This window comes from Bos indicus, chromosome 23 (genome assembly GCF_029378745.1).
Source record: "Bos indicus isolate NIAB-ARS_2022 breed Sahiwal x Tharparkar chromosome 23, NIAB-ARS_B.indTharparkar_mat_pri_1.0, whole genome shotgun sequence".
Classification (NCBI taxonomy): domain Eukaryota; kingdom Metazoa; phylum Chordata; class Mammalia; order Artiodactyla; family Bovidae; genus Bos; species Bos indicus.
The window spans coordinates 21,247,120-21,274,550 of NC_091782.1; the positions used below are offsets into that span (position 1 = coordinate 21,247,120).

A 27,431-nucleotide genomic window follows, 5' to 3' on the forward strand; every position below is an offset into this window, starting at 1 on the left:
CCAAAGAATGCTCAAACTACCGCACAATTGCACTCATCTCACACGCTAGTAAAGTAATGCTTAAAATTCTCCAAGCCAGGCTTCAGCAATACGTGAACCATGAACTTCCAGATGTTCAAGCTGGTTTTAGAAAAGGCAGAGGAACCAGAGATCAAATTGCCAACATCTGCTGGATCATCGAAAAAGCAAGAGAGTTCCAGAAAAACATTTATTTCTGTTTGACTATGCCAAAGCTTTTGACTGTGTGGATCACAAACTGTGGAAAATTCTGAAAGAAATGGGAATACCAGACCACCTGATCTGCCTCTTGAGAAATTTGTATGCAGGTCAGGAAGCAACAGTTAGAACTGGACATGGAACAACAGACTGGTTCCAAATAGGAAAAGGAGTATGTCAAGGCTGTATATTGTCACCCTGTTTATTTATCTTATATGCAGAGTACATCATGAGAAACGCTGGACTGGAAGAAACACAAGGTGGAATCAAGATTGCCAGGAGAAATATCAATAACCTCAAATGTGCAGATGACACCACCCTTATGGCAGAAAGTGAAGAGGAACTAAAAAGCCTCTTGATGAAGGTGAAAGTGGAGAGTGAAAAAGTTGGCTTAAAGCTCAACCTTCAGAAAACAAAGATCATGGCATCCCGTCCCATCACTTCATGGGAAAAAGATGGGGAAACAGTGGAAACAGTGTCAGACTTTATTTTTCTGGGCTCCAAAATCACTGCAGATGGTGATTGCAGCCATGAAATTAAAAGACGCTTACTCCTTGGAAGGAAAGTTATGACCAACCTAGATAGCATATTCAAAAGCAGAGACATTACTTTGCCAACAAAGGTTCGTCTAGTCAAGGCTATGGTTTTTCCTGTGGTCATGTATGGATGTGAGAGTTGGACTGTGAAGAAGGCTGAGTGCTGAAGAATTGATGCTTTTGAACTGTGATGTTGGAGAAGATTCTTGAGAGTCCCTTGGACTGCAAGGAGATCCAACCAGTCCATTCTGAAGGAGATCAGCCCTGGGATTTCTTTGGAAGGAATGATGCTAAAGCTGAAACTCCAGTACTTTGGCCACCTCATGCGAAGAGTTGACTCATTGGAAAAGACTCTGATGCTGGGAGGGATTGGGGGCAAGAGGAGAAGGGGACGACAGAGGATGAGATGGCTGGATGGCATCACTGACTCGACGGACATGAGTCTGAGTGAACTCCGGGAGTTGGTGATGGACAGGGAGGCCTGGCGTGCTGCAATTCATGGGGTCGCAAAGAGTCGGACACGACTGACCGACTGATCTGAGATCTGATCATTCCCACGAAACCCCAGAAAACCAAAGTTCAAAATTCCCATTGCGTACAATGAACTAGTAGTGCTTTATCTTTAAAGTTAACGTGATCAAACACATAACTAATTCATTAACTGAATTTTATCAATTACAGTTTACTAATCTTAGTAATCTACCAAAATTTACACTTTCCGTACTGAGGCCAAAAGCTTCTGAAGTTTGTGTCTGACTTCAATATATCTTTTGAGCGTCCAGTCAAAATCCCTTGCCTCTGGCTCTTTGACACTGAAGTCTGGTCCTCTCACTACAGGTCCCATCCTGACCCATCCTGAATTAAAAGGAGCCTGTGGCAGGATAATGGCCTTTCCCTAAGAGGCAACTGATCACCACATTGATGTTTAATTGGGGTCTGTGATGTGCTTTGATTGATACAGTGGGAGAGAAATGAAACTTGAGAAACAGAAAGGCTCTGTTCACCCCAACCTCAAAGTGAGAAAGAGAGTCTCTGGCAGAGGGAAAGAAAAGAAGAAGAAGAAATAAATAAGCGAGGGCAGAGGGGAAAGGAGAAAGGGTGGCAGTGTGATCTGAAAGGGGTTGGAAGAGGAACCGGGTCAGCATTTGAAGACTACTAGCCCAGCCTCTTCTCCATCAACAGCTTGCATTAGCCTCAGCCAAGGACCAAAGAGGAGTGGGCCTTGTGCCTTGCCCCACCTGTACATCTGCTGTACTCAGGAGCCCCGCAAGCTGTCTTCCCACCAGCACAGGGTGAAGACTTGAGCAGCAGTCAGCGTGATGACTGCTTATCAGTCAGCAGGAGAGATCCTCATTTGAGCTCTGTGTCTTTGCTTCAGCCATGTTAGATTTGCCTTGTACGGAGAATCCCCTGCCCTGTTCTCCACCACCAGCACCTCTATGCTCGTAGCACTCATGAGCCCCATGGGGCCCATCAAGCTTGCAGGGTGGAGCTAAATGGTAAAGGAAAGCTTCAGACTTGAGACTTGGGTGGGCTGAACACACGCAGCCAGTCTGAGATTTTCCCTAAACTGGTGCCATGATCATACACACATTTGTTACCCTTGAACTTAGGTTGCTCATTCTTTTGCTTTGGCTCCTGTGCCTACAAGTGTCTTTCCTGAAGTAACTGATGGTTAGTTTTTGCCTGGAATGACTACACAGAGTCATTTCTTTATCTTCCATCCCTGCACTCAGCCTAATCCTGACTCCGTCATCCTTCTTCACTGCCAGGCATTTCCCTTCTGCAGATGAGGGTTTTTTGGTTCGGTTTTTTTTAAGCATAAGAATTAGAGAAGAGTTAATGAACCTCTGAGCACTTAACAGTCACAACTTTGCACTTGTACTCTCTTCTTTACTAGACCAGAACATTCTGGTAAGGAAGGAAAAAAGAAACAAAGTATTCTGGGGTTTCACAGGCAAAAATTCTGTTTTTTTCCAATTCAGAGAGAAATAATTCCAGTGCCTCTGCTGCAATCCATCCTGTTTTCAGCTTTAGAAGCTAGTGCTTGTGTTATTATTAATTTGGACCAAGTGGATGCTTAGCAACAATGCTGAATTAAATATAAGATTAGTTTCAGAAGTAGGAGTTCAGAATTACAAAAACAAGTTCATTGGGCCCATATAAACGAGCTCTTAAAGACTCATATAAAAGAACAACGGCATTGAAACATGTATATTATCATATGTGAAACACATCGCCAGTCCAGGTTTAATGCATGAGACAGGGTGCTTGGGGCTGGTGCACTGGGATGACCCTGAGGGATGGGATGGGGAGGGTGGTGGGAGGGGGCTTCAGGATGGGGGACACGTGTACACCCATGGCTGATTCATATCGATGTATGGCAAAAACCACCACAATATTGTAAAGTAATTAGCCTCCAATTAAAATAAATTAATTAATTAAAAATAAATAAATAAAATTTAAAAAAAGAACATAAAAATCTGAAAAGCATAGAGAAATATTTTGCCACATCTTATTTATTGATGTACAAAATAGAGAAAATCAAATGTATTTTAATCTGGTTTAAATTAACTTTGTTTAATTTCATTTTATGGTACTTGCACTCCAAACTAAGAAACTTAGTTTTCTTCATGGCACGGTAACAGAAATAAATTTCAAGTGATGCTGAAGTGTATTTAAATCTGATCCAAGGGACTCACAGCATTTAAATTATGTTATTTGATTCTTATGTAAACATGTAACATTTGGTTATTTGGCAGAACTAACGATCCCCAAAGTTTAGTGCTTTAACACTGTGAAAGTTTGTTATGTACTGTCTACATTTCAATGTGCATTGAGCTGAAAGGAGCTCATGCTTCTCTGCACCGTCTTTCAGGGACCTAGACATCTGTCCAGGCCTCCACCATCTCCGAGGGCCTCAAACCATTCACTGAAACCCTGACAGAGGATGAGAACAGAGCTGTGCGCAGATGGCTTTTGATAAGCCTAGAAGTGATGTATCAATTTTGTCCACCTTCCATTGGCCGGGACTTCAGTCACATGGCCACACCCAACTGCAAGGAAGGCTGGGAAATGCAATGTGGCTGTGTTCCACAGAGGAAAAGGGACGAAGTTTGGGGAAATGTTTCTGAAGATCTCTGTGGAGATTGGAAATGGCTCAACAAAGTACAACCAGAGGTGGAAAAAAAAGAAAGAAACACTTGTCTGAAGGGAAAAGACACAAAGCAAGCAGTCTGTAGTTTCTGCTTTTGTTTTTCCAGCGTGAAGGAAGACGTGAATCAAGGCACTGAAAAGGGTGAAGGGAGCTTCTCTGGTTTTCCATGGCTAAGACTTTGTTTTTCAGTGCAGGGGGTGCAGCTGTGGGTTCAATCCCTAGTCGGGGAGCTAAGATCCCATATGCCTCGTGACCAAAACACCAAAACATAAAACAAAAATAATATTGTAACAAATTTAATAGAGACTTTGAAAATGGTCCACATCAAAAAAGAACGTTAAAAAAATAAAAAGGGCTTAGGTCATTCCAATCCCAAAGAAAGGCAATGCCAAAGAATGCTCAAACTAGCACAAAATGCACTCATCTCACACGCTAATAAAGTAATGCTCAAAATTCTCCAAGCCAGGCTTCAGCAATACGTGAACCGTGAACTTCCTAATGTTCAAGCTGGTTTTAGAAAAGGCAGAGGAACCAGAGATCAAATTGCCAACATCTGCTGGATCATGGAAAAAGCAAGAGAGTTCCAGAAAAACATCCATTTCTGCTTTATTGACTATGCCAAAGCCTTTGATTGTGTGGATCACAAGAAACTGTGGAAAATTCTGAAAGAGATGGGAATACCAGACCACTTGATCTGCCTCTTGAGAAACCTGGATGCAGGTCAGGAAACAACAGTTAGAACTGGACATGGAGCAACAGACTGGTTCCAAATAGGAAAAGGAGTACGTCAAGGCTGTATATTGTCATCCTGCTTATTTAACTTATATGCAGAGTACATCATGAGAAATGCTGGGCTGGAGGAAGCACAAGCTGGAATCAAGATTGCTGGGAGAAATATCAATAACCTCAGATGTGGAGATGACACCACCCTTATGGCAGAAAGTGAAGAACTAAAGAGCCTCTTGATGAAAGTGAAAGAGGAGAGTGAAAAAGTTGGCTTAAAGCTCAACATTCAGAAAACATAGATCATGGCATCTGGTCCCATCACTTCATGGCAAACAGATGGGGAAACAGTGTCTGACTTTATTTTGGGGGGCTCTAAAATCACTGCAGATGGTGATTGCAGCCATGAAATTAAAAGACACTTACTCCTTGGAAGGAAAGTTATGACCAACCTAGACAGCATATTAAAAAGCAGAGACATTACTCTGCCAACAAAGGTCTGTCTAGTCAAGGCTATGGTTTTTCTAGTAGTCATTTATGGATGTGAGAGTTGGACTATAAAGACAGCTGAGCACAGAAGAATTGATGCTTTTGTAACTGTGGCGTTGGAGAAGACTCTGGAGAGTCCTTTGGACTGCAAGGAGATCCAACCAGTCCATCGTAAAGGAAATTAGTCCTGGGTGTTCACTGGAAGGACTGATGTTGAAGCTGAAACTCCAATACTTTGGCCACCTGATGCAAAGAGCTGACTCATTTGAAAAGACCCTGATGCTAGGAAAGATTGAGGGCAGGAGGAGAAGGGGACAACAGAAGATGAGGTGGTTGGATGGCATCACCAACTCGATAGACATGGGTTTGTGTGAATTCCAGGAGTTGGTGATGGACAGGGAGCCCTGGCATGCTGTAATTCATGGGGTCGCAAAGAGTTAGACATGGCTCAACGACTGAACTCAACTGAACTGAACCGAAGGGCAGCTTCAGATGACAGGATGGTTCTCTGGATTCAGGAAGATGTGGATTTGGCATCCACCACTGAGGGGTGACATGATTCTTTGGCCTCTCTTAGATTTTTATAGCAGCAGTTATTTCAGCACCCACTGAAGTTAATGATGATCTATTATTTTCTATCTTTTTCTAAATATCAATTTATTGATATAATCTCATGATAAGGATGGATGCCCATAATTCAGAAAGTCCCAGTAATATGTGTTCTACCTGTATGTGTGTGTGTGTGTGTGTGTGTGTGTGTGTGCACATGCACACATGTGTTGGTGGTATAATGGATAGCTGTTTTTCTTTTTAATTTTAAAAATATATTTTATTTAACCCAGTGTACCCCAAACATTATCATTTCAACATGTAATCCGTATAAAAATTACCAATGAGCTATTTTGTTCTTTTTTTAATGTAAAATAATTTATTTAAATCAGTAATGGTAACAATTATATTGAGTAACTTTTCAGTATCCATTGAGATGGTTCATTTCTTCCTCATATTTGACCTCATATCAAAGTGATGTTTAATTTCCTATTTGACTAATTTAAATCCATTCTTTTCTTCCTAGGTGAAATTGTCTCAATTATGGCAAAGGATAACTGTTGAAAGGGAAACAGACAGTGAGTTGAAATACAATGGTAAGACCAATATTTAATAGAAACTAGTTGCCTGGGAGAATATGTAAAAGGTTGAATTTACCTTCTCCTCCCTGCCCCCCAAACTACACTATCAAGTCTTATAAATGCTAATCATTGCCAACTGGTGGCTGTTTCATTGGAAATGTATCCAGATTCTTCAGCATGTACAGCACTTGCCACCTACCACACAGGAGGTCTGGAGATTGATCCTGTGGCTTCATGGAATGTGGATGGAGTTCTGTAGATGTTTTCAGCATGAAATCACTGAAGCATCTTCATAACAAGGCTAACAAGCTAGACAGCATGAATGCTTTTCATCACTGTTTAAGTCCCCTTCCTCTGATTATATGCTATTCCTCCCAACGATGGCAATGATGGAAGTGTGAAAAGATTTAGGGAAAACAGATTTTTCAAGTAAGAACTAAAAGGCACTAAATGATCCTCCTGGTAGACAGCACTGCTTCATAAGACTTTAAAAATCTTAGATATGTTTGGGTTTATAAAGCACTGGACGAGACGATTGCCTAATTAGTGTTTAGAGAGAGGTGTGGGGATTTGAAAGCCTCAACACAATATCTTAAACCTCTGTGTGACTCATTTCTTTGGGGGAAAGCATTCACAGTGACTAGGGAAGAGGAAGCTAAGGCGAAGTCAATAGCACAGATTTTGGAGCCAGAATGCCTGGGCTAAATCCTGGCTGCGCACCTCTTCCCTGTGTGACTTAGAAAATGACTCAACCCTTCTGTGCCTCAGTTTCCTCTTTTCAAAAATGAAGATAGAACTTCTCTGGTGGTTCAGTGGATAAAAATCCAACTGCCAATGCGGGGACACAGGTCTGGGAAGATCCCACATGCTGCGGAGCAGCTAAGCTGGTGCACCGCAACTACAGAGCCCGAACTCTAGAGCCTGTTGTCTGCAACAAGAGAAACCACTGCAATGAGAAGCCCATACAGTGCAACTAGAGAAAGCCCCCAGCAGCAATGAAGACCCAACACAGTTAAAAATAAATGAATAAAATTTGTGAAAAATGAAGACAATGTTAGTACTTATCACAGGGTTGTAATAGATACATGATCTTAGACGAGCTTTTGGGAGGGAGAAGCTCTAACTTCTCTTCTAATGAGGACATTCTTGAGGTCAAGCTGTGATTTTCTGGCTTTCCATGATGCTATTTCCTCGAGTGCTGTATTATGATATAGACAAAGTTCAGCACAAATCTCAACATGTAGAGTCTTTCAAACTGGATTGTGGTTTCTACAAGTTTCATCCATTTATAATTCAGATCCTGACCTATAGAGGAGAATGCCTTAGTTTTTATTTTATTTTGGACTTATTTTTCCTTTTGACCAGAGGATGAATTAATGCTACGTGGGTAAAAAATGTTGGAAGTGCATCTTGGGCACTCAGTTCAGTTCAGTCTCTACATCATGTCTGACTCTTTGTGACCCTATGGACTGCAGCACTCCGGGCTTCCCTGTCCATCACCAACTCCTGGAGCTTACTCAAACTCATGTCCATTGAGTTGGTGGTGTCATCCAACTATATCATCCTCTGTTATCCCCTTCTCCTCCTGCCTTCAATCTTTCCCAGCATCAGGGTCTTTTCCAATGAGTTGGTTCTTCGCATCAGGTGGCCAAAGTATTGAAGTTTCAGCTTCAGCATCAGTCCTTCCAATTAATATTCAGGACTGATTTCTTTTAGGATGGAGTGGTTTGATCTCCTTGCAGTCCAAGGGACTCTCAAGAGTCTTCTCCAACACCACAGTTCAAAAGCATCAGTGCTTCACTAGACAAGCTTTATTGTCTTGTATGTTGGGTTTTGATGTTTACCTTCTCATGAAGAGCATTTTCATGGAAAAAACCAGCTCCAGAGTTCATGGTGGCCTCTTCCACAAGAGAAAACGGGGAGATATAAACCTTGAAATTTTACTTAGAAAAGAACAGAAGCTGTTCACAGCAAGCTGGTCGAGGAGAATATGAAGTATGTGGGCTCCATATGAGCCTTGTTTGTTTAAACATGCAAGAAAGGGTCAGGACATGTGTGACATGACAAGCAGAGGACAGTGCTTATAGCTACTGGAGAAAAATACAATTGAGTTTCCCCCAAATGACAGCTAGACATTTCCTAGGCCTAGCAGTGCTGAGAGTTGGAGTGAAAATTGAAGCTTAGGGGTGGGCAAGTTGATCTAGACCTGTCTTTTATCATGGTTGTATCTCAAAACTGAATGATACTTTAGAAACAACAGAGTTCACAATGATCTGTCTTAACCACCAGGATGAGCCAGCGAGTATCATTTTCCTGTTTTATAGGCTGGGAAACTGTGGCCAAGAGAGCTCAAATAGTAAGAGAGCTTGTAAATGCAGGAGCCAGAACCGAGATGGAGATGTTTGAGCTTACAGTCAGTGTTCTTTCCACTGCTTCTAGCTGCCTTGCCCTTCATCCCCTTCATCTCCTTCATGCAGAAAGGCCTGTGGCTAGGACTTATTTACCCCACAAATTCTGCCTTTAATAGACACCTACTAATGCAATATTTATTTATTATTTTTGGGGGGTAGATTTGCTTTACAATGTTGTGTTACTTTCTGCTGTACCAAGAAGTGAATCAGCTATATGTATACAAATATCCCCTCCCTCTTGGACCTCCCACCGTCCCCCTCATCCCATTCCTCCAGGTCACTACAGAGCACTGAGCTGAGCTCCTTGCACTACGCAGTAAGTTCCCACTTGCTATCTATTTTATACATGGCAGTGCACACACATTAATCCTAATCGCCCAATTCATCCCATCCCCCACCCATGGCCACGTGTCTGTTCCCTATGGCTGCAACTCTGTTCTTGCCTTGCAAATAGATTTATCTGCACCATTTTTCTAGATTCCATATATATTCGTTCAAACTAGTCAATCCTTAAAGAAATCAGTCCTGAATATTCATTGGAAGGACTGATGCTGAAGCTGAAACTCCAATACTTTGGCCACTTGATGCAAAGAATTGACTCATTGGAAAAGACCCTGATGCTGGGAAAAATTGAAGACAGGAGAAGGGAACGACAGAGGATGAGATGGTTGGATGGCATCACTGACTCAATGGACATGAGTTTGAGTAAACTCTGGGAGTTGGTGATGGACAGGGAGGCCTGGTGTGCTGCAGTCCATGGGGTCACAAAGAGTCGGACATGACTGAGCAGTTGAACTGAAATGAACTGATATATATGCATTAATATATGATACTTGTTTTTCTCTTTCTGACTTCCTTTATTCTGTATGACGGACTCTAAGTCCATCCAAGACACTACAAATGACCCAATTTCCTTCCTCTTTATGGCTGAGTGATATTTCATTGTATATACATACCACACAACCGTGTATGCATAGCAATCAGAGGATGTGAGGCATGTGAAAGTGTGGAGGGTCTTGTGGCTTCTCTAGTCTAGGCCAGCCTTCTCATGCTGCAGAGGAGAACAAAGGACTTAGAAGCTATGACTGTGCAGCTTGGACTAAGCTTAGAGCTTTTTCTCCTAAGCCCCACTGGTCAGTCTAGGAAGGCCTTCTCTTCTTCACCCTGGGTCCTCTCCAAGGGAGAGTGGATAATCTGTCAAGTATTGCAGAGAAAAACATTGCCTTGAAAGCTCTTTTCCTTAAGTAAATACTCTGCTTCTATTTCTTTTGCTGGGTAAGTGAATTGAAAAATAAAACGCTTTTGATGATTTTCACCAGTGTAAGCAAATATAAAACAAGCCTCTCTGGTATCTTAGCCAACATCCTCAAGAAAGTATTGTAAACAATTTGGGGATGCTTATTTTATGAATTATTTTATCACATTTCTTGGAACTGAGGGCCAAAATCAATATTTCCTTACTGGATGTCGTTCTTAATTGTTCTCCCTGAAAGAAGGTAGGGCAGGAAAAGTGACTAAACCACACCAAAAGGAAGGATTCAATCAATGTATGCTTATTATTGTTGGCATTAACTCACCATTATTATCTTCAACTCATGGTATCATTACATCAAGATATTTATAAACCTTTAGAATGTGTTCTGTTCGTTCTTGTCTTTGCTGTACCAGAATAATGGAACATAACTATTTTTCATCACTTCCTGGAAAATTTTTAAATTTAAGCCATTTCTGTCCTTAAAATTTAGCTTGGTTGTGAGTTTTATGAGCAATCAAGGCCAACTCTTTAATAACAAGTAGAATTGAGTTTTGGGGACAGTACAGTGAGGCTTGGAGAAGCAGGGAGCAGAGAGATTCTTCCTAAATAGAAAGAGCTTCCACTAGGCTGGCGAGGAGTGAGACGGCCAATCCCTGTCTGATGGAGTGGGGTGGAGTCTGGTGAAGTCTGGTGAGATGGTCAACCTGAGTCTGCTGAAGATCTGAGACCTAGGGAGTCCAGGCAGAAGAGAAGACAGATTGCAAAGTCCCTAGCCATGCTGAGCAAGGCACAGAAGCCACAGGAGGCTATGGGAATTCTGTGGACAGCAATGATGCTCAAGGCAGGCTTGAAACATTGCAGAGGAGCAGCACTCACCCCTTTTTCTCGGCACTAGACACCATCCCTAATTCTACTCTGAATCCCTTCCTTTGAAGCAAAGATGTTTTTCATTTTGGTGATGTCCGGTTTAGCTTGTTACATATATCTTTGATTTATTTTGAGCTTATTCTTTTATATTGTGTGAGATAGGGTTCCAACTTTATTCTTCTGCATGTGAATATCTGGTTGTCCCATGGGGTCACAAAAAGTTGTTCATGATTGAGTGACTAAGCATGTGTGCGCACACGTGCATACACACACACACACACACACACACACACACACACCCACCCCCAGTTGTCCCTCCCATACATAGTCTTCTGAATTAAGTGCACAGTGTACCTTTAACTTGTGAGTAAACTGAAGCGTAGAGGTCTGAACTGATTTGCTGATTCTTATATGAAGCTGAAGGACAAAGCCAGAGCTTGAACTTGTATCTTCTCACAGTACAACCATTATTCTTCTTTTATATGACAGTTGCTTCCTATCTCCTATTTCAGGGAGCTTTGGGCTTTCCCTGGTGGCTCAGGTGGTAAAGAATCTGCCTGCAATGCAGGAGACCCGGGTTTGATCCCAGGATTAGGAAGATCCCCTGGAGAAGGGAATGGCTACCCACTCCAGTATTCTTGCCTGGAGAATTCCATGGACAGAGGAGCCGGGTGGGCTACAGTCTCCATGGGGTCCCAAAAAGAGTTGGCCATGACCACTGAGCAGCTTTCAGTTAGGATATCAACTGGATTTTCCCACTGTTTTTAATTGCTGTTTTCTTTACTTTTAAAAGTAGAAAAAAACAATATGTCTTAGTTTAACAGTTATTTCTGCCATGGTTAGTCTCATATGTTAATGAACAGGTACTTTGTGACCTCATGACTAACAAAGTGTTAGTCAGCTAAATGTTGAGTTGGATTTCTCTGCATTTTTTCCCTGGGAGATCTAGAAACTAATATGTTTTAGAAAGAAAAGTTTTGCTGCCAAAAGAAGTTAGATATTTACTCATTTGTTCCATTTTTGTGTTTTTTGGTCTTCAAAGAATCATTCATTTAAACCATCTCACCCACTCACCCAGAGGGTTGTCTTCACTAGTCACTGGGCATCCTACAAGGGCACATGACATTTCTCCAGCTTGGATTTCAGCTTCTTAAGCAGCAAAGCCAGGATGTTTGATCTCTCCAATTCTGTACTATGATTCTAACATGTTTCTTTCTAGTAATAACAATAAAAATCAAACCAAAGTTTATAGGCCTTGTGAAGTAAGCATCATTTCCCTTCCTTTAAGTGCTTTCAAAATAACTCTTCCCCAGTTTCTAAGTCACCTGAAGACAAAGCTTAAACTAAGACTGTTCAGATTTCATCTAGTTGCTGTCTCTGCCAGAAGGAGAAAAATCCATATATCTTCCTTACCTATTGCCTAGTGAAGCTCTAATGACCAGGGCTATTTTTGTGAAGAAACAAGGTAGAACACTGTTTTAAAAAAAGTCAATTACTATTAATAGACAGCGCCTGCTAAAATATATCATTAGAATTTATAACGTTTTTCCCAAAATTTGTATTTATATGACCTCACTAAAAAGATGCATTTTTATCAGATATTTTTCTTCAAACAAATGGCCCTCTCTCTTATATGCTACACTTCCTCTGAAGCTGGTCCACTGTATAATACTCACAAGGAAGGGTGGTGCCTGGAGGCTCCTGGAGACAGAAGCTGACGAGGAAGGACACTGGTAGGCAACAACGGTTCTTTTCCTTTTCCGTTTGTAATGCAGGCTATGTGACAAATTATCCAGCTTTCCCTCAGACTTAACAGAGAACCCAGAATGTGGATTACGGTGACAAGGTTAATGGTGTTGTCTCTCATGAGGAATACTTTTCTCTTTAGGAAGATGCAGTGGGGCTTCCCTGGTGGTCCAGTGGTTAAGACCCTGAGCTTCCAATGTAGGACGCATGGGTTCGATCCCTGGTTGGGAAACTAAGAACCCACATGCCTTATTGTGAGGTCAAAAAAAAAAAAAAAAAAGATTAAAATGTTTTTTCCAAAAGAGCGAGAGAGAAGGATGCCACGCTGTTTGTTAAGAGGCTGTGCTCCGGAGCCAGACTCCCTGGGTTCAAATCCTGCCTCTGCCACTTCCTCGATGTGTGACCTCAAGTATATCACTCAGTCTCTCCAAAGTCTATTTCTCTGGTTTGTAAAACAGGGATGATAATCATAGAAACCCACCTGACACGTGGGATTATTGTGAGAATAAAAGTGGGTGAGTGCAATGGGCTTAGTAAAGTGCCTCACAGTAATTATTCAAGTGACAGAAGCTCATATGGTTGGCTTCTAGAATGTAATAACAGGCAGTTCATCAAGAAAATAGTTTAGTATAGGTGTACCCTTGTTAGTAACCAACCACAGCCATTCATTAAAATAACAAAAAACAAGATTTTAAAACAGTAAAACTTTGATAAGTTCTTTTCACTTACCCAGACCCAACATTAATGAAGAAACATGGAGACATTTATTCTAAAAACTTAAACAAAAAAAAGATGCTATGCGGATGAAAGCCAAGTATCATGGTCTACTCCCATGTGGATGCTCACAGAGACAATCCCAGGCTCCTGGCTGCTCTATCAAGAGATTTAGGGCCCAAAAGAGGAGGAATCACCTGCATTTCCAAATGCTGTCCAGGGTCTTCCAATGGAACAAAATCCTTTCGATTCTACTTAGAAAGTTGAGCAACTTTAGAGGGTTACTTCCTGCTGTGGTCTAAATATTTGTGCCTTCCCCAAGTTCACACGTTCAATCCTCCCAAAGCTGATGACATTGGGAGCTGGGGCCTTTTGGGGTCGATTAGGTCATGAGAATAGGGTGGAGCCCTCATGAAGGGAATGGCTATGCTTACAAGAGACCTCAGAGAGATCCCTTACTCCTTCTACCGTGTGAGGACATTGAGAAATTACTGACCTTACCAGGAAGAGGGTCTCAGTAGAACTCAACCATGCTGGCAGCTTGGTCTTGAACTTGCCCACCTTCAGAACTGTGAGAGCTGCATTTCTGTGGTTTACAGCCACCCATTCTATGGTATTTTGTTATATAGCCTGAGCAGGCTTAGACATTTCCTTTTTTGTCCACGTTAAAATCTTGAAAGGACATGCCTTTTAATGAGTACATACTCTTATCTAAAAGCTCACATTTAAGTTTCAGCAGGTGACTTCCTGATTTCAGTTTTAATGGCCCCTCCTTTCCCATTTCCTGCTTTAATTACAAGTTTCCAGTGGCACTACCATTTAGTTCTGCAATTCCATCAGTAAATACGTGAGCTCTTCTCTGTTTCAGGCTGCTAAGTAAACACGAAGTTATAAGCCCTTTGCAGGGACACGAAAAAGGAGGGTTAATATTAATTATCACATGAGCCTGAATGGCTGCCTCCACAAGGATGTTCTGCACATAGATGATCTCACATTTCTATTAAAACGTGATCAAAACTACATGCAGAATCCCATGCTCCTCACCCTACCATGCTCCAGCCACTCCTCACATGCCCTTGAACATGGTCCCCTCATCTCTCATGGCTTATCCTTTGAAATAGGGGCTGGGATGCCTACCTTAATAACATAACTCAATTGTGGTATATTCTTTCTGATCCCTTACGTTTGCTGCCTGGGAGCATGTCTCAAATGAACTCTCTGCACTGCATACAAATCTGTCTTAGGCTCCACTTTGTGGAAAACTCAAGTTAGTACATATAAATATATACTTTATATATATATATATATACACCTTCGATTAATATGTGTTGTGTGTGCTGGGTTCAGTCACATCTGACTCTTTGTGACCGCCTGGACTGTAGCCCACCAGGCTCCTCTGTCCTTGGAATTTTCCAGGCAAGAATAATGGAGTAGCTTGCCATTTTCTCCTCCAGGGGATCTTCCCGACCCAGGGATCGAACCCATGTCTCCCACATCTCCTGCACTGGCAGACAGATTCTTTACCATTGAGCCATGTGGGAAACCCTATATAAAATCTCAGGCTAGGGAAATAAAAAGAAATAGGATTCTCTATGACACACCTCCCAGAGTAATGGAAACAAAAGCAAAAATAAACAAATGGGATCTAATTAAACTTAAAAGCTTTTGCACAATGAAGGAAACTAGAAGCAAGGTGAAAAGACAGCCTTCAGAATGGGAGAAAATGATAGCAAACGAAGCAACTGACAAAGAATTAATCTCAAAAATATACAAGCAGCTCAATTCCAGAAAAATAAACGACCCAATCAAAAAGTGGACGAAGGAACTAAACAGACATTTCTCTAAAGAAGACATACAGATGGTTAATAAACACATGAAAAGATGCTCAACATCACTCTTTATCAGAGAAATGCAAATCAAAACCACAATGAGGTACCATCTCATGCCAGTCAGAATGGCTGCTATCAAAAAGTCTACAAGCAATAAATGCTGGAGAGGGTGTGGAGAAAAGGGAACCTTCTTACATTGTTGGTGGGAATGCAAACAGGTACAGCCAGGATGGAGAACAGTGTGGAGATTCCTTAAAAAATGGAAATAGAATGGCCATATGACCCAGCAATCCCACTGCTGGGCATATACACCAAGGAAACCAGAATTAGAGACATGTGTACCCCAGTGTTCATCACAGCACTGTTTACAATAGCTTGGACATGGAAGCAACCTATATGTCCATCAGCAGGTGAATAGATAAGAAAGCTGAGGTACATATACACAATGGAATATTCCTCAGCTATTAAAAAGAATGCATCTGAATCAGTTCTAATGAGGTGGATGAAACTGCAGCCTATTACACAGAGCGAAGTAAGTCAGAAAGAAAAACACCAATCAGTATAACATGCATATATATGGAATTTAGAAAGATGGTAACGATGACCCTATATGCGAGACAGCAAAAGAGACACAGAGAAAAAGAACAGACTTTTGGACGTTGTGGGAGAAGGCGAGGGTGGGATGATTTGGGAGAATGGCATTGAAACATGTATATTATCATATATGAAACAGATCACCAGTCCAGGTTTAATGCATGAGATAGGGTGTTCGGGGCTGGTGCACTGGGATGACCCTGAGGGATGGGATGGGGAGGGAGGTGGGAGTGGGGTTCAGGATGGGGAACACATGTACACCCATGGCAGATTCATGTCAATGTATGGCAAAAACCACTACAATATTGTAAATTAATTAGCCTCCAATTAAAATAATTAATTTACCAAAAAAAGGAAAAGAAATAAGGACCTCCAAGTATATTCCTCTTACCGCGCTTGATTTCAAAGGTTATAGATCTCCCACATCTGGGCAGTTTTTTTTTTTAAGTGCATAAACTTGCCAGCTAACTTCAACCTTACCAAACAATAATAAGGAGATAAACACTAGCCCCAAATGTCTGCAGATTTAGCTCAAGTGTCTATCATTTGCAAATACCATGTTTGGCTGTGGGCCCCAGCTGTTTGGAAGAGGACACGCCTTCCCTGGAAGCACATCTGCCATATTTAGAAGAACTGCCCGGTAGTGGTCCGCAGTTCTCAGCTCTCCTGTGGATTTTCAACTGCCTTCTTCACTCCCTTCAGTCCTCAGACCCCCAGCCTGCTAAGCTAAGCGGCAAGCTGCTAGCTAAGCTTCAAAATCACTGTATTAGTCCCAAAGAGTTAATGCATTCCAAAGTACTTAATTTTCTCCTAGCAAGTCATCTGCCCATTGGTGGGAGACAGATGAGTAAGCAATCGTTTTCAACCCCACGGGATAATTCTAGTACAGGGGAGCAAATAATCCAGAGGACACACGTACTGCAAAGCTTATTTATTGTGAAACCAAGGAGGCAGATGGCATTTTATTGACTCTTAGAGGACAAATCACACTGTGATTGGGGTCATATATTTCCCCTGAACATGATAGGATTTCTTTTCTGGATTTCATAGTAAATATTTCAGGTGAAAGTCTTAAGTAGTAGATTGAAATGTTATTTGACTTGACACGTCACTTAGAGCTTCTATAAATTAGGAAAAATATTATCTCTTCAACTACAATTATAAACACCTTGAATCAAAAGGGTGCTTTCGTCTTAATTAAAATACAAATGAATAAATCAGTCAACATACATATATTGAATATACCCTATAGAGAAGTGCTGTCCTAGGCAGAATGGAGGATAGAAATGAGTGTCAGACATGATCCCTGACTTCACAGGTCTTAGAAAGTGATCATTTTCTTCATATATTTAGCATTAGACATGTTTCATAAATAATTAAATTAATAGTGGTTTAAGAATTCCAATTGCTAGTTAAGAATCATATTAAGAAAAATAGCAACTTTCCAGAAATCATTATTTAATACTCTTTCACGTCTAAGACTATTAGCCTTTTTTCAAAATAGAAGTTAAAGTATGTTGTCCTCACAGTGAATTTAATGTATGAAAAATTTCATTCAAATGACATTATTTCTATTTAAAGTTTTGATATAATAATGCAGGGATCCCCAATCACGAATCAGTATTGGGCCCTGGCCTGTTAGGAACCAGTCCACACAGCAGGAGGTGAGTGGTGGGAGAAACCGAAAACTCTGCCTCCCACACTGATCTGTGGAAAAATTGTCTTCCATGAAACTGGTGTCTGGTGCGAAAGAGGTTGGGGACTGTTGCAGTAATGTATGAAACCAATGCCAACTTCTGAAGAATACCTCTTTTTGGATCACTGAAATGTTTTACCCTGTACTGGGGCCTCAGTATCAGTGAGAGTGATGTCTGATTCTTCGTCTACACTTAAAATACCAAATACACATGCCACCTGGACATTGTCTTGAACTAAATCCTAAAATAAAATTAAGTGACGTGTTCTTGTCAAATTCAGGTCTAGGTGCCGCCAGGCTACTGGATGGGAGGCAGTCATTCCTCCAGATGGCCCTGGCCCTCCAGCAGACATCATTTTCTTTGTTTAAACTGAATCCGGCATCGTCCTTCCGGCTGCTGGACACCCACCAAGTGGAGAGAACTCTAAAAGCAGAAATGCAGAAAGAGGATAGAAGTTAAGGGACGTAAGCCAACAGTATGGACCTAAGGTTTAGTCAGTGTGATTGTTCCCGAAAGGCAGAGTTTAGATTTGGAAGGCTGGACGGTTTTACTTGATGAGTTCTCCATGGCTAGCATCAATTTTAGCCTTCTATTCAAGGGATGGATCTTCCCTGTAGCTCAGACAGTAAAGAATCTTCCTGCAATGCGGGAGACCTAGGTTCGACCCCTGGGTTGGGAAGATCCTCTGGAGTGGGGATAGAAATCCACTCCAGTATTCTTGCCTGGAGAATCCCATGGACAGAGGAGCCTGGCGGGCCACAGTCCATGGGGTCACAAAGAGCCGGACACGACTGAGTGATTAACACTACTATTCAAGGGACAGAAAAGGAGGCAATCCCTTACTCTTTTAAAGAAATTTATTTATTTTTAATTGGAGGATAATTGCTTTGCCATATTGTGTTGGTTTCTGCCATACATCAACATGAATCGGCCAGAGGTATACACATGTCCCGTCCATCTTGAGCCTCTTTCACACCTCCAACCCCATCCCTGCCCTCTAGGCTGTCACAGAGCACTGGTTTGAGCTCCCTGGGTCATACAGCAAGTTTCCACTGGCTGTCTGTTTTACATATGGTAATGTACGTGTTTCCATGCTACGCTCTCCATTTGTCCCGCCCTCTCTTTTCCCCCGCTGTGTCCACAAGTCTGGTCTCTGTGTCTGCATCTCCTTTGCTGCCCTGCAAATAGGTTCATCAGTACAATCCCTTATTCTAATAGCAGTTTCTTCACAGTTTCACATATCCCACGGCTATGAGCCTGGGACTCACCCTTCACTTTAGCTGGGTGAAGAGGATACCACAAATAAAGGTCTTTCAATACATTTCTGGCCCCCAATATCTGACACCTCATTTATAATTGCTGAGTGAGACTTCTATGACACATGTTACTGATGTTCATAAGACAACATGGTGTTGATGGTGCAAACCACTGCTATAGTGGACCTAGAAAGCATCACTACGAACAAAGCTAGTGGAGGTGATGGAATTCCAGTTGGCTATTTCAAATCCTAAAAGATGATGCTGTGAAAGTGCTGCACTCAATATGCCAGCAAATTTGGAAAACTCAGCAGTGGCCACAGGACTGGAAAAGGTCAGTTTTCATTCCAATCCCAAAGAAAGGCAATGTCAAAGAATGCTCATACTACAACACAATTGCACTCATCTCACACGCTAGTAAAGTAATGCTCAAAATTCTCCAAGCCAGGCTTCAGCAATACGTGAACCATGAACTTCCAGATGTTCAAGCTGGTTTTAGAAAAGGCAGAGGAACCAGAGATCAAATTGCCAACATCTGCTGGATCATCGAAAAAGCAAGAGAGTTCCAGAAAAACATCTATTTCTGCTTTATTGACTATGCCAAAGCCTTTGACTGTGTGGATCACAATAAACTGTGGAAAATTTTGAAAGAGATGGGAATACCAGACCACCTGATCTGCCTCTTGAGAAATTTGTATGCAGGTCAGGAAGCAACAGTTAGAACTGGACATGGAACAACAGACTGGTTCCAAATAGGAAAAGGAGTATGTCAAGGCTGTATATTGTCACCCTGCTTATTTAACTTCTATGCAGAGTACATCACGAGAAACGCTGGACTGGAAGAAGCACAAGGTGGAATCAAGATTGCCGGGAGAAATATCAATAACCTCAGATATGCAGATGACACCACCCTTATGGCAGAAAGTGAAGAGGAACTAAAAAGCCTCTTGATGAAAGTAAAAGAGGAGAGTGAAAAAGTTGGCTTAAAACTCAACATTCAGAAAACGAAGATCATGGCCTCTGGTCCCATCACTTCATGAGAAATAGATGGGGAAACAGTAGAAACAGAGTCAGACTTTATTTTTGGGGGGGCTCTAAAATCACTGCAGATGGTGACTGCAGCCATGAAATTAAAAGACGTTTACTCCTTGGAAGGAAAGTTATGACCAACCTAGACAGCATATTAAAAAGTATAGACATTATCTTGTCCATAAATGTCTGTCTAGTCAAGGCTATGGTTTTTCCAGTAGTCATGTATGGATGTGAGAGTTGGACTGTGAAGAAAGCTGAGCGCCAAAGAATTGATGCTTTTGAACTGTGGTGTTAGAGAAGACTCTTGAGAGTCTCTTGGACTGCAAGGAGATCTAACCAGTCCATTCTGAAGGAGATCAGCCCTGGGATTTCTTTGGAAGGAATGATGCTAAAGCTGAAACTCCAGTACTTTGGCCACCTCATGCGAAGAGTTGACTCATTGGAAATGACTCTGATGCTGGGAGGGATTGGGGGCAGGAGGAGAAGGGGACAACAGAGGATGAGATGGCTGGATGGCATCACTGACTCGACGGACGTGAGTCTGAGTGAACTCCGGGAGTTGGTGATGGACAGGGAGGCCTGGCGTGCTGCGATTCATGGGGTCGCAAAGAGTCGGACACGACTGAGCGACTGAACTGAACTGAAGATCAAAACTGTCCAATGGGATATTCTGTGGGTGCCAAATGTTCTGATAGGTTCTGTTACATCTTAGTTATGAACAAGGGGTGAATGGATGTGGGGGTGAGGGGAAGTCAGTTCATTGCAAATAAAGCAAAGAGAATGCTGAAGCTTAGGAGCTTGAATGAGAAAACCAACCTGTTCTGTCAGCTTTGAGTGTTGGAGGAAGAGGAGTGTGAGGAAGGAGGAGGGTGATCCAACTTAGAGGATGAGTTTTTTTTGTCATGAGTTTGAATGCAATGGGGCACAGAGTTTCTCAGCAAGCGGATTCTTAGGTCAGTTGATAGAACGAGTTACAGAACTTGCACGGACTCTCTGAAATTGAATCTGTCCATCATATTGTTTATATGAAGAAGTGTGTACTTTTCTACTAGGGGGATTTATAGATCTTGTGAGATTTTCCAAGAATCCATTCCCCTACTCCCAAAAGCACAGCAGAAGAAAACCAATCAGCCAAAGAAAAACCTCACTGTGTTAGCAAAAAATGTGCTTGCTTTTGGGAAAGAACTGAAGTGGGTCTTCCTGTGAGTGCTCAGAATGAAATAGTTCCCATTGCCAGCATCTGGACACAACTGACCAATCACAGATCCTGGAAAGCTTTGCAAAGTTTCCTTCTGGTTTGGTTCTTATTGGGAGAGAATTAAGATTAAATTATTTTCTTTAGACTGAGGTAAAATAAAACTCTTACAAAAGTAAAATTGGAGATGCTAGCATTTGATTTGGGGTACTGTGGCAAGAAAATTCCTTTGGGGGAGCTGGTTTCCAAGCCCCATGATCTTCCTACACTTGATGCCAAAGTGTCTGGAGCATGCCCTGGTGACTGCCCCTCCCCTGCTGCAGCTTATAAGAGCCTGGTAATTGGAAGGTCATTGCCTGTATTTTTTGATCACCTCCTTTCACAACTTAGTAAAATAAGTCCAACAATTAAATAATATTAATTGATCTTTCTAAAATAAGAGCTGTGAAATGAAATGCCGTTTGAGACGAGGATGCTCTCAGACTTGTACTTTTTACCAACTGAGGTCACATCTCTTTGAAAAATGTTCTTAGTAGGGTCAAAATAGAAATAAGATGTATTTTAAAACAAAAAGAAAAAGGTATAAAAATACTAGAATTCTTAGTGGGGAAGAAAGTGCTGGAAAAAACCCTGCCTAAGGATCTGGTCAAAATGACTGATCTCCAGTTTTATGTGTCACGTGGTTTGACATCCTTCTGATGTGAAAAGGCCTTCCTGTGTCTTCTGACTGGTGGGAAAATAGTTAGATGCTGAGTCAGTCCTGGGCAATATCGCAACATTTAACTTGGAAGATCAGAAACTAGTATTTGGTGCCTGTAAATCCTGGCCCGGATCTTCATTTTGCCAACAAAACTGTACTCAGCTGAAAACCTTTGTGAAGGGTGTTTTGATTTCCCTTTCATCATTGGATTTTGAGAGCTCTTTATCACTGTTGCTTGTACTCAAAATAGAAGTGCAAAAGAAATCAAGGCAAAGTGCTGAAATGTGCATATTTGTGAGCAATATAATATTTTCAGTGTCATTTATGCACTTACAGAATTTCTGTTGAAATGTCACCCAGGAGTTTTATTTATCCCTCCATATATTAGCCCTTAGTATATCAAGAGTAAATCATAGCACAAAAGGCTATGTGAATAGCCCTGAGATTGCAATTCTTAATTTCTAAGTGTCAGCCTCAGTTTAAATTAAATAGCACCTTTCATCCAGAGTTTTCAAAGGGACAACCAAACACCTGGAATTAAATTGGACTTCCCCCTGTCTCCTCGGACAGTGGTCCTCAAAGTGTGGCGGCAGCAGCACCCAGAACTTATCAGAAATACAAATTCTCAAGCCCTTTGCCAGATCTACTCATCAGGAGCTCTAGGACTAGGGCCAAGGATTCTGTGTTCTAACAAGCCCCCTCCATCTCAGCTAATTCTGATGCTCACACCAGTTTGAGGGCCACTGGTCCAAGAGAAGAGAACTACAGAAACACAAATGAGTTAAATGATTGAGAGGGCCAAAGGTCAGAGGTGGGGAAAGGTCATGGTCTTCACATTGCGTTTCACTGTTTCCACTGTTGGGTTAATTTCCTTCTATGTCATTGCTTCCAAGTGGACTAACGGCTATGATTCGTGGCTCATGGCTCACTTTTGGACACACAGACATGCCTTTCTAGGGAAACAAGCCTGACATCAAGGCCATGTAAAAGGGTTAAAATGGATAATTCATTGGGGAGCTCCTACACTAAGTGGTGAAAACACTACTATTAGGTCCCGGTCTTGTGATAATGGGGAACACAGAATTGACTTAGAATTAAAGGGATGTTTCTCAGTCTGCAGAGACGAACTGTTAAGATGAGCCTAAGTGAGGAGATCAGTCAGCCCCTACCCAGTAATTAAAATGAAGGAGTTAGACTTTATCTCAAATTTGAAAGTCATGCTACTCAAAATTCTGAAAAGATTTACCTGTTTTGGCAATGGGTCAAGAAGACTGCAGTCATAATAATAAAATATTAAAATAATACATATTTGAATCTCCAACAGAGCCAGCCACCTGAAAGAAAAAGAAAATAAAATTGGTGCTTGGTATTGAAAGATGCATACATATCTTCCAATAAAGAGTATGGGCTTCCCTGATGGCTCAAATGGTAAAGAATCTGCCTGCAATGCAGAAGACCCAGATTTGATCCCTGGGTTGGGAAGATCCCCTGGAGAAGGGCATGGCAACCCACTCCAGTATTCTTGCCTGGAGAATCCCATGGACGGAGGAGCCTGACGGGCTACAGTCCATGGGGTCACAAAGAGTCAGACACGACTGAGTGGCTAACACTGAAGAATATCTATAACTACTCATATTTCAGAGCAAATGTGCTCTTCCTTGCAATATAGACCTTCACTATTAAGAGGACAGAGTAAAGAAAAAGTAACTCTTTTCTTTTCTAATACTGTCTACTCCATAAGGGAGTTGGCATGATTACAGTGTTTTAAAATGTGTATACAGTGCTTAGCCAGTGGAAGCATTTAATGAAAGAGATTCCAGGTCTCTCCTCTAAGTTCTAGATTTGTCCTTTTCAATACAGTAGCTGTTAGCTACATGAGGCTATTTAAATAAATTTAAATTTATCAAAATTAAACATTTCAGCTCCTTAGTGGCATAAACCACATTTCAAGTGCTTAATGGCCATAAGTAGTTACTGGCCACCATATCGAACAACACCTATTTAGAACTTTTCTATGATCTCAGGAAGTTCCATAGGACAGTCCTGTAGGAATTACTGCCTAGATATTCTGGAGGCACTTTAAATTTCCCCTAACTGCCAATTTTTTTCTCTACTATAATCCTGCACTCAGGCTCCAAGGTTTTTGATCATACATCTCTGATAAGAAAATACTGTGCATACCCTACAATATATGAAGACCCATTTATTTATAAATTATAAGCACTTCCCTGGTGGTCCAGCGACTAAGACTCTGCGCTCCCCATGCAGGTGGCCCAGGTTTGAACCCTGGTCAGGGAACTAGATCCCACATGCTGCAACTAACACCTACCACAGCCAAACAAATATTTTTTAAAAAACTATATATACATACCATTGTACTAGTTTACTGCCGACTTTGTATACACATATATATATATACACAGAAATTTAAAAACTGAGAAAAGTGTAAATGAAATTCTGCTACTTTTCCTGGCATCCCAGTGGGTTGTTTTGAGCTCTCCTTAGGGGAGGCAGACCATTTTAGAGGGAATGGCCCCTAATAAGTACGATTAGTCCAACATCAGAAATCTGTATGCCATCGTAGAAACAACACTCTCCATTACCCTTCCTGCACAGTTGGGCACCGAAGTTTTTGTTTTATCTTCCTAATGCTTCCCCAGTCCTTTTCTGTATCCCCCTAACTCTAGTCCCTCCACTGCTCCCCACTGTAGATCTTCACCATTTACTGATGTCCTGGATTCCTGAATCACCTGGGCTTTCAGATTGGCTTCTCTGCTTTCAGTATCACTTCTCTCTACTCTGTCCTTTGCCCTACTACTGAAGAGAACTTTCTAAGACAGAAATTTATTGCCATTTCCTCATTTTACACACGTGTACTTAGTCACTCAGTCATGTCCGACTATCTGCAAGGCCATGGACTGTAGCCTGCCAGGCTCCTCTGTCCATGGGGATTCTCCAGGCAAGAACACTAGAACGGGTTGCCATGCCCTTCTCCAGGAGATCTTCCCAACCCAGGGATCGAACCCAGATCTCCCACACTGCAGGCAGATTCTTTACCATCTGAGCCACCAGGGATGCCCAAGAATACTGGAGCGGATAGCCTATTGCTCCTCCAGGGAATCTTCCTGACCCAGGAATTGAACCAGGGTCTCTTGCATTGCAGGCAGATTCTTTACCAGCTGAGCTACCAGGGAAGCCCATTCCATTTGTCAATGCTTCTTATTTCCTTCTAAATGCCTCAGGGAACACTGCCAGCCATGAAGACCTGTCTCCTACCTATTTCTCCAGCCTCCTCTCCCCCAGAGCTCCTCCTTAAAATCCATGCTCTTGCCACACTGTATACTTGAGGTTCTCTGAATGGCAATGCCATCTTTAGAAAGCCCTTCTCTTCCCTGAGGCTCAGTTTCCTCTGGAAGCATTCCCTGACTGCTTGCTCCTGGGCTGAGGTGCCCTTCCTGCCCATTCCATGGCTCCCTGGGCACACTTTAGCCACTGCGTCTACTGCATGAATTGTGATTGTTTATTAGCTCTCTCTCTCCTGGGATTATACTCTTGGGTCTTAGCACAGGGCATAGAGCTCTGCTAGTATCTAGTGTTGACTGATAAAAGGAACGATGATGGAAGGAGATGCCTCCATAAAGCAGATTCAGTTTCCTTATCTTTCCATCTTTTTCTATGTTTCTGTGGCACTTTTAACATCCCTCAATTAACACCATTATCCTACAATCCCACCCTATTACATTTAATCTTCTTCATGTCTGTCTCCCCTTATAGACCACAACCTCCACAAAAACAGGAAGCAGGTCTTATTTATCACTGAATCCTCAACGTTTGTTGATTGCATGAGTGGATGAATGAATATGAATGATCTGCTATTTGTATCAGATAATTAGATTTATTTCCCACTGGTATTCTTGAAACATCTTGCCTGTATTTCTATTTAAAATGAAATCTGGAGTGCTCCAGGTATTGTTAGAACCTACCTGGATACATCAGTTCTTCACAAATATTTGTGATGTAAATTTAATTCTACCTACGAGCCTGATGTGCCGCAGTCCATGGGGCTGCAAAGAGTCAGACACGACTTAGAGACTGACAACAACTTAGAAATGCTAAAGATAATTCATTTCAATGGAGTGTCAATGCCTATGAAATAGAACAATTCAATCTTTACTGATTTGGATCAAATTAAGCAGTAATTCCAAGAAAAAGCAATTTTGCTAATTTGCAGGTTCAGAATTCCTCACAATTAAGTTTTTGTCAAGCTTCTAACAAATTAGATTGTCCATTTCTGGCCATGATGGGCACACCATATCTTCTTCCCTTAAGATATATCCATAATGTATAACTCTGAAATGAAGAAGATAGCATAAATCACAAACACTGTTTGGAAACTGTAGCGGTGTTTAATTGTTGTTGATTATTAATGTATGTAACTATCAATAATAAATTCTTTGCATTATGACTTTTTTAGAAAGAGATATATCCAAATGTTTATTCTTCAGATTCTCTGCAGAATGACTGATTATCATCTTAATTTTGTGGGCATGCTAAATACTTCATTTCTGTGAGACAAAAAGCCATTAGACAGTTTTGAACAAATTTGACTTAAGTTTTTAAAAAATCATTCTGGCTGCTACTTTGAGAATAAAATATATGGTGATGGAAGAAGACTGATTTGGAAACAATTATGATCTTCCAGCCAACGGAAAACTTGGACCTGAATGGGCCAGGATGATGGAAATAGTCATGAGTCGTGGTTAGTATCTGGATATGCTTTGCAGGATAGGCTGATGGTTTGCATGACAGACGTGAGAATGGATAAGAAAGCTGTGGTACATATACACAATGGAGTATTACTCAGCCATTAAAAAGAATACATTTGAATCAGTTCTAATGAGGTGGATGAAACTGGAGCCTATTATACAGAGTGAAGTAAGCCAGAAAGAAAGACACCAATACACTATACTAACGCATATATATAGAATTTAGAAAGATGGTAACAATAACCCTGTATACGAGACAGCAAAAGAGACACTGATGTATAGAACAGTCTTTTGGACTCTGTGGGAGAGGGAGAGGGTGGGATGATTTGGGAGAATGGCATTGAAACATGTATAATATCATATATGAAATGAGTCACCAGTCCAGGTTCGATGCGCGATACTGGATGCTTGGGGCTGGTGCACTGGGACGACCCAGAGGGATGGTACGGGGAGGGAGGAGGGAGGAGGGTTCAGGATGGGGAACACGTGTATACCTGTGGCAGATTCATGTTGATATATGGCAAAACCAATACAATATTGTAAAGTTAAAAAAAAAAAAAGACTTAATGAAGGAATCAAGGGGGATTCCAAGTTTTTGGCCTGAGGAAATACAAGGGTAGAGCAATGGGGAAAGCTGAAGGAGGAGCAAGTTGAGGAGTTATCATTCAGAGCTCACTTTTGGACCTGTTCGTTGCAGCTTGCTATTGACCAGTGCCTTGGAGACATCCCGTGGAGATGGTGAGTGACGACTAGGGACGAGCCTGGTGTTTGGGGGGATTCAGTCAGGGGTGGAGGTACAAGAGACATAAATAGAGTCATCACTATTGGGACAATTATATAAAGCCAAGGGATAGGATGAAGTCATGTAGGGGATAGGTTAAACAGAAAAAAATAAGAAATCTGAGGAGACAGCTCTGAGGCAGTCCAAAATTTAGAGGTTAGACAGGTGAGGATGACCAGCAAAGGAATCTAAGAAGTAGCCAGAGGAGTAGGATAATGAAAAGAGTGATTATCTTCAAAGTCCAGTGAAGAAAGCATTCCATGGAGGCCTGAGCCCCTTCAGATCTAATGGGAAAGGCTGACAGTGAGCACTTGGGTGTGTGCTCAGTTGCTCAGTC

The 27,431-nt window shown here is 41.6% G+C and overlaps 1 protein-coding gene across 2 annotated transcripts in view; it reads right to left on the reverse strand.

Moving 5' to 3' along the window:
• CYP39A1 (cytochrome P450 family 39 subfamily A member 1) overlaps positions 1–27,431 on the reverse strand; it is a 118,901-nt gene that overhangs the window by 18,687 nt on the left and 72,783 nt on the right. Inside the window, exons 11-12 of one of the 2 annotated variants that reach the window (XM_019986222.2) lie at positions 22,794–22,881; positions 16,584–17,787 (exon numbers count right to left, since the gene is read on the reverse strand). In XM_019986222.2, the coding sequence (XP_019841781.1) occupies positions 17,716–17,787; positions 22,794–22,881 (160 nt within the window). In that variant the 3' untranslated portion in view covers positions 16,584–17,715. Of the gene's footprint in view, positions 1–16,583; positions 17,788–22,793; positions 22,882–27,431 lie in introns of those variants that run through there. The other variant, XM_019986223.2, reaches the window with a different exon arrangement.